The following is an 11464-nucleotide window of genomic DNA, read 5'->3' on the forward strand; positions in this document are numbered from 1 at the left end:
ACTATTAAGTACATTGTTGCCTCGAAGTTGACATGATGCGGAGCTTTGGGGCACGCGTCGGTGTCGCGTACGGAACTCTCATGCAGCGAATCTGCGTGAGTGCGATCGCTTCTAGAAATTTTCGCGCGTCCCAACCAGCCAAGCGCCAAACTACGGGTCGAGATGTTAAGTATATGTGCGTTCGGCGCTACACTGTAGAGTCCCGTAGAGTCCCGTAGAGTCCCGCAGAGCCCCGTAGAGTCCCGTAGAGTCCCGTAGAGCCCGGTAGAGTCCCGTATATCCCGTAGAGTCCCGAAGAGTCCCGTAGAGTCCCGTGAAGTCCCGTAGAGTCCCGTAGAGTCCCGTAGAGTCCCGTAGAGTCACGTAGAGTCCCGGGACTCTACGGGACTCTACGGGACTCTACGGGACTTCACGGGACTCTACGGGACTCTACGGGACTCTACGGGACTCTTCGGTACTCTACGGGACTGTGCGGCACTCTGCGACACTCTCCGGCACTCTCCGGCACTCTCCGGCAACTTTCCGGCACTCTTCGGCAATTCTCCGGCACTCTCCGGCACTCTACTGCACTTAACAACACTCAACGGCACTGTACGGCCTGCGGTATGTTTCGGAAACACTTGAAAAACGCGTGAAAACGCTCGAATACGCTCGAAAACGCGCGAAAAACGCTCGATAACGCTCGAAAGCGCTAGTAGGGAAATGTAAAAATCATACGCGAAATGACTCGGCTTATATCCGCAGTTAGGTAAGCCTCGGGAGGATTTTTCGCAGTATTCGACTCTCACGCATACTCGTCGAGTGTAGCGCCGAACGCATATACACTCAACATCTCGGCCCTTATCTTGGCGCTTGGCTGGTTGGGACGCGCGAAGATTTCTAGGAGCGATCGCACTCACGCAGATTCGCTGCATGACAATTCCATACGCGACACCGACGCGTGCCCCAAAGCTCCGCATCACGTCGACTTCGAGGCAACAATGTACTTAATAGTAGTAGATAAGTAGATAAAGTCAAATGGAGCGTCACGAGTGTTCTTCCCTTAACATCAAAAGCGAGCAGTGTTGGTAAGCGTAGGTAAGCCACCACCGTCGACTGCCGCATGGTATTACCATCACGAGTACGTGAGCCGCCAACGGCGACTAGTAGATGGTACCGCCATCGCGAGTGCGCGAGCTCCTATCAGAAATTCGTTGCGCCGCCCTTGGGGGCAAAAAACGGTGAAAGCTAACGTACCAAACCAGAGGGCAGCACAGGATGCGATCGCACGATCCTACCCGTGAGCAATCTCCCAACTCATCTCTGTTCTCAACTTATTGATGATTTAGTAATCACGTTAACAGGAAAGGCGCGACATCGTCGAACTGGTTCAAAATTGAGCAGGAAAAAAGTGAAAGATATCAATTGAAAATTATTTCTTTACTTTAGCACAGCTAGATACAAAATATATCTCATGTTCTAAATTATGTCGTTTTTATCATCTATAACGATAACAGGAAATTCGTAATCTTAGATTGCAGACTCCTGTAATATACAAATATAATAATAACGGTGAAGGATGGCCCTTCAGACTTTCGTATTACAAAAAATTAATGTCACTAGTAATATAGATACTTCACGTGTTAGGTTAACTTTGTATATGTACAAAATAGATGCATGGTAATTCCTTACGTGTAGGGTTAAACATTTAAAGTGGTATGTACATGATATCGATCACAATTAAATATTTACACCTATCTAGACAGCGTAAATTTCAAGTTCATTCTTCCTCCGAAAACTCTTGACTGGCCATGTGGAAAAAATGCGATTCGATGTTTTGGAGCAATAAATTTGGCTCATCGAATTCCAGTACTTCGCCATCTCCCATCACCATCACTCTTCAGTTAAAAAATGCATGTAAACATTATTTAAATACAAGTATAATGTATCTAGTGCAAGAAGTATAATCTGTTAAAGTTCATAGAAAATATACAGATCTCTCTTCTGCTTTTATTATTAATAAATCGTAAACAGCATGGAATTATAAAATTGAGGAGCTCGTACCTGTCGCAGTGCATGATCGTTCTTATTCTGTGAGCAATCGTAATCACAGTCGCGCTCCTAAAGGAAGATTTTATAGTCGTCTGTATAGACTTGTCCGTCTCCTGATCGACATTAGCAGTGGCCTCGTCGATGCACAAAATCTGCAAAATGGAAATTCCCTCAAGGCTCAATCGGCAGAAAGTTTTAAACAAGATGTCCTCAAAATTTTTAGCTTACCTTAGCGTTATGCAAAACAGCTCTGGCCAAACAAAAGAGCTGCCTCTGACCAGCGCTTAAATTACTGCCACCCTCTTCCAAGGTGGCACCTAAACCACCTAAACGATACACCAAGGAATGCACCTTGCACTTCTCAAGAGCTTTGTACACCTGCGAATCCGGATACTGATTTAATGGGTCTACATTTTCCCGAACGGTGCCCAAAAACAAGAATGGATTTTGCGGTATGATCGACAAACGAGACCTGGAAATAAATCATAACGTTCGCGTTGATTACAATTAATTACAGTGTAAATGATTCCATCTCACTCAGACTCATGGTTATGTCTACCTCAAGGCGTATAGCTGTAAAGTTTGAATATTAACATTGTCAACTAATATCTCTCCAGATGCTATTTCTGCCAGTCTGAACAGCGAGGCGAAAATCGAGCTTTTCCCTGCTCCGGTCCTTCCAACGATTCCAATCTTCTCGGCTGGTCTGGTAGCGAATGAAATCCCTTTGAGAGAAGGTGCAAGATAATCCCTGGAAATTTTATGACAATGATCACCACCTGTCTTACAATTTGTGCCATCAAAATATGTTGCATTTACAAACCTGTATTTAAGGACGACGTCTTTAAATTCGACCACACCCTGACCTGGCCACGCATACGGCGGGCTTTCGCCATCGATAGGTTCTAAAGAAGTGCTCTCCAAATACTGCTTTATCCTTTCCACGGCTATCATCTCTCTTTCCGTTTCAGTGAAGGCATTCACAACTCCTGATAATAATCCGGTAACGGATAGAACATAGGAAATGGCCAACCCGATTAATCCTGCATCGGCGATGTCATATTGATGTTGCATTACCGCCATTATACAAACCCCCGTTAAAAGTGCAACACCGATGAACTGCAATCTCAAAGCGAGCCACTGGCTGGCCGCGATGGATGCAAATTGTGTCTTTTGACTTGAATCGAGGTAGAGGTCGTTTTCCTGCTTAAAACGTGGCACTACTTGAAAAGCTCGAATCGTGCTAAGCCCTTGCAAAGTTTCACTAAAGTGCGCATACAATGGCGATAAGGCAATGCTGGAGAGTCGTTTAAGTTCTCTCGATGTCAACCTGCAAGTAAAATTTAGGTTATGTTGATTAATAACGTTACGTCATTCAAATCTTATCGCCCAAATGAAAAGTAAAAGACTTACCTATAATGATTCTGGATCCAATGATAAATTGGCACTAAGGGAACCAAAATTAAAAATATCCATGGCAGACCATAAACGGTGACAATGATTGTCCCAATTAGTCCGAACACTTGTGCCAGCAAAATGTTGCTAATAAATGGAAGAGAATCGTCTACTGTATAAGTGTCCGACGAGAATCTATTAAGCAACCTGCCCAGAGGTTGAACATCAAAAAATTGCACTTTTGCCTACAATTATTAATTTAAGCAGCCATTAGAGATAAGATATATATTTATGACCGATGAGAATAAAAGGCTGATAAATAATGTAAACAACGTACCCTGATGATCGTTTTCAGCAGCTGTTTATGCATCGATATTGCAGCTTGGATACCTCCGTAGGCAAAGATGAACGCTCTGATCAGGGTAAAAACTGAATTAAGTATTGCAAGAATCCCATAAATGGTTAAATAATAATTCACACTGTTCGTGTCATAATAATCAAAGGTGCTAGCCAATAGCGCAGGATGGGCAGAGTTCGTAGAATTAATGGTAGCATTGGTCCGAGTGACCCAATACGAAAGCCACAAGTCTGTGATGTTCTTTGAGGTCTGCATTAAAATCATAGATAGGAATATCGTCATGGCCAGATATCGGCCAATGGCTTTCAAATAACAGGTGTACACCCTCAGATGTACCGTTCCTTTTTCGATGAATTCATTATCCAGAACTGTGTCCTTTCCACCTTCATCCAACTCATGAAACTCTTTCGGCAAGCCTTTTATAGAGCCTACGTCTAAATCCGACTCTATAGACTCGGAGGACAACAAATAATCCTCCAGATCTGGTAAAATATCACAGGGTCTTCCTTGCTTTACGATGGCCCCTTTTGACAACTCAATGACCAGATCGGCATGAATCAGATATTGTGTCTGATGAGTGCACACTATCCTGGTCTTGCCTCTTAATAAACCTAGGACGACATTTTGGAAAATGTGTTTTGCCACTTTAACGTCAAGAGTTGCCAAGATATCATCCAATAAATAAATCTCTTTATCAGCGTAAACTGCTCGAGCCAAAGCTATCCTGGTCTTCTGGCCTCCGCTTAGAGTATTTCCAGATTCTCCCACCCCTGTTAAATCCTTCTTTGGCAGAGAATTTAAGTCGTCCGTGAGAGCACACGCTTTCAATACACTTCTGAAAATTGTTTGCGACATCAATATCTTTTATCAAATTATACTCGACATAACCTCTTTACTTCCCACTTACTTATACTTATTATAGTCGTACGCTTTTCCAAAAAGAATATTATCTCGAATGGTGCCTCTTTGGAGCCAAGCATTTTGTTTAACATATCCAACACCTTTGTCAATAGCGTTGACAGCAAGGGTACCTTTTTCTAGGGTCAGTTCTGCTAAGATCGCGTCTAACAGAAGAGATTTTCCACTGCCAATTTTGCCCATGATGCCAATCAATTGGCCCTGAAAAAATAAACGACACGTTGTTCCCAGAAATCAGTACCTTTTCATTTCCCATTGAATGCAGTCTTTTTTTACCTTTTGAATGGTAACATTGAGATTCTTTAAAGCGAATATCTCATCATCTTTAAATGTGACACTCTTCTTACTCTCCGAACTAGGTGATGGATTTGAAGAAACATTTGGTTCAACGTCAAAAGTAGTTTGAAGATCTTGACGACCAATCATGCTCAATGTTAAATTTTTCATCATGATATCTGTACCCACTGGTGGATCCGAATAATACGCTGTTGTATCTAAATCTGGTATCTGGAAAGAATCGAATTAGTTGAAACATAAATATGCAATTACGTCCAGGATATTAATTATTTGTAAAAATATTCAACACATATTTCATCTGCGACTACTCACATCCAGCAATTTCTGAATTCGTTTTACCGAGACCCATGCCTCTGTTAAGCCATTTAAAACCCAAGGGAAAGCATTCAAAGGAGCAATTAACATGTTTAGCAATGCCATGCTGGTAAATACAGTCTTAGCGTCGAGTTGATTGCCGAGAAGTGCATAAGTTGAAAATGTCAAAATAGATATGACGATCGGTGTCGTAGCCCAGAAGTAGACACACAGCGCGTCCAAATATTTTCTACCCTTCAGATATTTAATCTCACTTTCCCTCCACTCTGCAAATAAAATTTAACGTTAATAATAAATAAATTGTAACAATTTGGTTACATGAATTACAAAATAAAGTAAAAAAGCATATTAATAAGTACTGAATTATAACGTACCGCTACCCAAAGCATAAAAATGTATATTTAACTCACTCAGAACGCTTCGTACAAAATGCTCCTCCCAGACGTTCAATTTAATAGCAGTTATGCCCCTCAAAGTTTCTGCAACGAGTCTGACTCTCTGATCCTTGCTCTCCATTAATTTGGTGCTGAGTCGTCCAATTTTATTCGCTATAACTTTGTTGACTGGAATGAGTACAATGGCAAAACTCAGACCAGCCAGAAAAGCAATTCCAATTTGAATGTAGAGGAGATATAATGTCACTACTAGCTAGAAAAATATTCCAAGAGGTTTCACACATGTTGTTTTAAATACACTGTCAATACAATTAGCTGCTAATGTGATTGTAATTCAAAGACCTGCAAAGGTATGCTCCAAAACGTGTGAAAACTAGGACAACTGTTGACAATCCTATCGCTGTCAGTGCTCATGAAGTTCACAATTTCTCCAAAGGTAAATGATCGATTCAGCTGAGCCTTCGATAAATGCAAAGTCTTCCGATATACGAGTGTAACTATCACTGTGCGTATCTTCAATCCCACCAATGACATCCAGAAAGTAAAGTGAGCACTACAAAAGGCACCTATGATACCAATAAAAATAATCTGAATTAAAAGTTAAAGTCAAGAACTTGTGATTCTTCTTCTCGCAGAAAATTTAATAAATATCTACATAAAATCTGTGAAACATCAGCGATGAACTTACCAAACAAAGTACTAAAAAACATTGAAAAGGCATACAAATATCCATAGTATATAGGCTCCGATTTATCTTCAATAAAACCAACTAGTCTATTTAGTAAAAGAGGTCCCACAAAACCGGTACAATCTGCGACGAATTTAAGCACTCCCACTGCATAGAATTGCCACCCAAAACACTGATGTAAAAGTCGTAACAGTGATACTTTGGATGTTGACCTTACTGTTCTTGCTTCTGGGATCTCTTCAGCAACTGTTCGGTAACCATTTACTTCTGTTGTTGACTGAAACGTGAAATCGGTGAGTTATTCAAGCTAATGAATTTTAGTTGAGTAAAAAATATTGTTTTATTTAATAAACTGGATTGAATTTAATAAATGCCGTGTACCTACCATATTTTTCATGTGCTTATCAATTTGTTGATTAATAGATGAGGTACCAAGGTGCTCTGGCAAATCGTAAAGGTCATCGGAATGTCTCAATAATCCTTTGACACCTTTTTCCATGAGTGGAGTAACCCAATGAAAAAGGAGTATCGAAGTCATCGTAGCCTCCTCCATAGCGGTTCCTAAATAATTTGGATCTTGCTCCTCCAAAAAACGCACATACGATGTGCTAGGTGCACTTAACAGTGCCGTACGCTCCCCTACCTGTGGACATATTTTCTCTATTAAGTATTAACATCTATGTCCCATGTTTTACAGTAGAAAATACTAAACAGTGTATAATAACATAATAATGTTGTCTTATTAAGCTGTCATATTAAATAAATTTCAAGTGATTCATTTTCATATAGGTAACTAATTAAATCACTTACCTCTCCATTTCTGGAGCGATCTCTATTACGGGATGATCCATAATTTGGAATCAGTGTTAAAGCATATAACACAAGAAGAATGACAACACTGATACTAAACCCCAAAGACAAATTTGGCAAAACGTCGTCCTGTGCTGTGTTATTAATATGACTCCGTAAAAGTAAAGAAGAGGTGCAGAGCAAAAGAAGCACCAAAACTCTTAACAACACTGGGCCTCTTGGGTTTAAATTGCTTCTACGAAATGTTAGAAGAAAACAAAAGTGAACCACCCATGCGAGCCCTTCGGTTCCTGCTACAATATAGTCTATGGGTTTGGCAGAAGGTGTTTTGGTATTTAATTTTAAAAGTATATCGTCATAATTTTGTTCTGTCGATGAACCACCCATAACATTGTTCACATTATAAAAACCATTGGCGAACAAAATTTTCTCCAAAACACCAGTTCGATTTAATCCATTCTCTATTTTCCTTGCAATATCCTCAGTATCAAAGAGAGTGTTGGTATCAGGCAATGACAGCTCTTGTTCACTTTCTGTATTAATTTCTTCAATGTTGACATCATTTGCAGATGGTGGTGCTCCATTAGTGAGAATAATATATGCTCTGATTACAGGCAAAATTGCCAAAAATATCGCCACAATCAGTCTAATGTTTAGAGCGTAAAAAGAAATATATCCACGTGATGATGAAACACTACGCTTTCCACAGTAATAGGCTGAGATTATTGCTATCAAGGCTAATACAGGAATCTGAAATAAGAAAATGAGTTGAGCAATACATGTGGTGACTGGAAAAACAGGCTGTTAGTTATTTCATATGTTACATACACATGCAAATTCTTATATAATCTTAAGGTTGCCACTACACGTTACATCAAAGTTTAAATGATAGGACCTTTAACAATAGGACAAGCTATTTATACTTTCAGTAGGTGAATTAAAAAATATGAAAAATACACAAAATAATTATATAATTATAAAAATGCTAACTTGTAGGCATAATTGTTGAAAGCATATGCCTAGATCATGTGTTTCACGATTCAATGGCTCTATGCCTCCTTCAGCTCCACACAACTCTGTCCAATTCCATCTCCATGATCCAATGCCTCCATCGTTGGCCAAAATACCATTCATGCTTTGGACTGGTGTGTCTGTAGATAATAGACATCGCAAGTTAAATACGTCCCTTTCAATAAAGGTAATTGAATGCATAATTTCCTTTAATTCTCAATGGAATTAAGAATTAAAGGAAATTATAAAAAAATAAAATTAGATTGATATAAATTACCTTATAATAATTATAAGTAAAAGCACAAAAGAATTGCATTACATGAATGAAAATCACTAAATTACATTAACAAATATGTAGACATCATTTCTTATGATTAAACCAACATTAGCATTAAATTGCAAAACTCTGTCCCCAACCTATGAAAAGAAAAATATGAAAATTTTTGATATAATAATCTACCCATCAATTTCTGGACGTGCACAGAACTTTCTCTGTAGCTTTAATTCTTTAGAATGATTAAAAAGTCATTAGTAGTTACCTGCTTCTGAAGCATATAAAATAATTCAGTACATTTTCTTTGACACCCTCACTACTTGTCAACTCTGGTTACAATTGTTTTATAGGTTAACTTAAATTTGCTGAGATCGATGGAAGGTTATGTTTCCCACGACGAGTGTGTGCCGTGTCAAACGCAATCAAACGTGATCGCTTTGCTCTAATACTGACCACTAATCTCGACTTACGGTGTTAACAAGATGTTTTTCACGAAAGTGTAGCGAAATGTAATATAGCACTGTCATAAGAATAATAATTTAAAACATCATTGCGTTAGCGAATGATTTTTCTTGATAATCTAGGTTAGGACGACGAACCTTGCTTCGATTGGGCATAGTCGCAGGTAAATGATTTTTTTTACTTAAACAGTAGATTATACTATCAAAATAAATACCATGAATATAATTTAGTTTAACTTTGATCTGTTATTATTAATGATCTGAACATTACCTTTTTCTTCTTGAATATTAGAAGCATTTTTAATATTTTACACCCTGAGAATGTACACACTTCTTAGAATAATTAAAGGTTATACTTTTGCTTATCTTATCTTATCACCGTAATATGCGTAGATTGGGGACCTGTATAAAGTCTATTGATGAGTCACCAAGATGCAGAAGGAAGAAATTCTTCAAGCCAGATGATTTCAATTGAGAAGGATGAGATAGCTCCGGAATCGGCAGTTTCTTCATCCGAATCGCAAGATCGGATTAATTTTGAAAATGAGATATTGGATTATGTTGCAAACTCTAAAGCTCCCTTCAAAAGCCAACATAAAGATGAGCCCGACCTGACATACGAGGAAAAACGAACCATAGCTTCTAATCTTCTTCATAAAAGCCATTGCCTCTTTTTGTCCAAATTTGGAACTTTTCTTAAAACGGATCACTTAAATTATTTTAAAGATACAGCTGAGAATGACTATGAGGTTGCTTATCATGTGAATAGATTACAAAGGTATTACAATAGTTCCACAAGACAAATCGATGTAAAGAACAGAAGGTACCAAGCCTTGAAAACGCTTATTGAAAAAGGGGAATATTTCAGTGAAGTTGAAATGATGAAACGAAATCCATTGTTATATGATCATTTAATAGGACAATATCTGACCGAAGAACAAAGGAAAGCAAGAGATAATATAGACACAAAAAATATTACTTTTGTAAATTTACTTTTGGAAAGTATCGATAAAGAGAATGTACGAAATTTAAAGAAAGCTCAACAAGAGAAGGAGAACGACGTAACAGAGGAAACTGATACCGACGAAGAGACAGACGAGGAATTTGAGCAGCAGGAGTCTATGCCCTGTAACGAAAAGACTAATTGTATGTGGGGTGAAGAGATAAATTCTGCTTTGGAAAATGAAGAAAAAGAAAAATTAATACAAACACTTTCATTAATCAACATTCCAAATAAGGAAAAACAGATGCTTAAGAACGAATTTGTTACCCTTATGTACCAAAACTTTCTGGATGGGAAAGACTCTGATTTCGATTACAGGTATTTCAATTATTACACATGAATATTTTACATTGGTAATTTTTAATCCACTGAAAACTAAATATTTTCTTATTAGTACTGTCGATGACAACGAAGCATACGATAACATAGACTTGCGAACACAAGACGAAGAAGAAAAGTATTTCGACTCTGAATCTCCAGAAACTGTGCCACTCAAAGAAAAAGAGGATCTTAACGAATCGGAGGATGAATTGGATTTATATATGAAATCGCTAAAGGTTAAATAACATGCATTTTCATTGCGACTAGCGTTGCAATGTCGAACACGTGACTGACATTGTCATTGTTTATTCAATAGGAACATTCGACACCGAACACATGCTAAGGAAATTGAGTCGATAATACTCGTAAAATGAAAACAATCTGTTTCATATTTTATAAATAAAGTCCAAAAATCAAATTCTTCCTGTTTAATTATTGGCCAATTTTAATAATCGTCTAAAAATGTTTAATTTATCATAAATAGAAAATTGGAAGACCCGCATCTGTCTTGTACCGTGCCTGCGATTTTAAAAGGCTCCGTGGCTCCATCTTGCGTTAACAATGTCAGCTAAAATTGTCGCATCTCCTTCCCTTTTTAAAATCAAGATATGCATTGACTAAAATTAAAATCATCGTCTGGAATGATTGCCATTCTCTAAATTCGAATAAAAAATTGGATTTACTGTTGCCAGTCGATGCAATATCTGCCTAGTATACATTCACAAAAGTTTGTAAATTCTAACGGCGGCGCACGCATCGAGAATTAACAGCCACTCAGAACTACACTTGACCACGTGAGTCTTCCCGTCACGATTTTGATTGGTTCTCGGTCGACGCCGCAGACGCTGCGCCCTCTGCAATTCGCTCATCGTACTTCCGGCTTAATGGCGCGGTTTACTAGTTGATTTTGTTTTTTTCAACGGTTTCGAACGTCAAATCTCCGAATAGATCTCTTTGTGTAATTCCTATTGTGCTTTTACAACTGACAGTTATTAAGTTTTTCTAAGAGGATAACGTGTGAAGTAATCTACTTATTGGCTGAATACCCGTGTCGACTACTAGCAGTAAGTACTTAAAATACGAGCAATACCGAAGTACAATTGGATTTCTTTTCAACGGTAAAAGTACGTTTCATTTTTCTTTAATACAAAGAAAGTATAAAGAGATACTTTCATTAAAAGCGTTAC

General features: G+C 38.4%; 3 protein-coding genes across 8 annotated transcripts in view; 2 read left to right on the top strand and 1 right to left on the bottom strand.

Moving 5' to 3' along the window:
• Nucleotides 1-1456: 1456 nt before the first annotated feature.
• LOC105702588 (multidrug resistance-associated protein 7) lies at nt 1457-9316 on the bottom strand. 3 transcript variants are annotated; one of them, XM_012430259.1, is made up of 18 exons: nt 8758-8845; nt 8496-8635; nt 8198-8358; nt 7208-7957; nt 6783-7040; nt 6398-6674; nt 6052-6275; nt 5725-5962; nt 5312-5580; nt 4979-5209; nt 4692-4903; nt 3764-4619; nt 3445-3671; nt 2855-3361; nt 2591-2782; nt 2260-2503; nt 2044-2183; nt 1457-1877 (listed from the first exon to the last, which is right to left on the bottom strand). In XM_012430259.1, the coding sequence occupies exons 3-18, from the start codon at nt 8339-8341 to the stop codon at nt 1760-1762; spliced, it is 4887 nt and encodes a 1628-aa protein (XP_012285682.1). In that variant the 5' UTR covers nt 8342-8358; nt 8496-8635; nt 8758-8845; the 3' UTR covers nt 1457-1759. The 3 variants fall into 3 exon arrangements, with proteins under 3 accessions (XP_012285682.1, XP_012285684.1, XP_012285683.1); XM_012430261.2 differs by lacking the exons at nt 8496-8635; nt 8758-8845 and adding an exon at nt 9225-9316; XM_012430260.1 differs by lacking the exon at nt 8496-8635 and having other exon boundaries at nt 8758-8846.
• LOC105702589 (coiled-coil domain-containing protein 97) lies at nt 8854-10695 on the top strand. 3 transcript variants are annotated; one of them, XM_012430263.2, is made up of 5 exons: nt 8854-9001; nt 9077-9117; nt 9347-10274; nt 10351-10513; nt 10594-10695. In XM_012430263.2, the coding sequence occupies exons 3-5, from the start codon at nt 9373-9375 to the stop codon at nt 10618-10620; spliced, it is 1092 nt and encodes a 363-aa protein (XP_012285686.1). In that variant the 5' UTR covers nt 8854-9001; nt 9077-9117; nt 9347-9372; the 3' UTR covers nt 10621-10695. The 3 variants fall into 3 exon arrangements, with proteins under 3 accessions (XP_012285686.1, XP_012285685.1, XP_023288229.1); XM_012430262.2 differs by having other exon boundaries at nt 8879-9117; XM_023432461.1 differs by having other exon boundaries at nt 8884-9117; nt 10351-10682.
• A 497-nt stretch (nt 10696-11192) lies between these two features.
• Nucleotides 11193-11464, top strand: part of LOC105702570 — a 33703-nt gene continuing 33431 nt past the window's right edge. For both annotated transcript variants that reach the window (XM_012430224.1, XM_012430229.2), the window contains exon 1: nt 11193-11341. The gene's annotated coding sequence lies outside the window, so the exon portion shown is untranslated. The remainder of the gene's footprint in view (nt 11342-11464) is intronic.

Source organism: Orussus abietinus, unplaced genomic scaffold, assembly GCF_000612105.2.
Source record: "Orussus abietinus isolate OABI.00-Male unplaced genomic scaffold, Oabi_2.0 scaffold318, whole genome shotgun sequence".
In the NCBI taxonomy this organism is placed as follows: Eukaryota; Metazoa; Arthropoda; class Insecta; order Hymenoptera; family Orussidae; genus Orussus; species Orussus abietinus.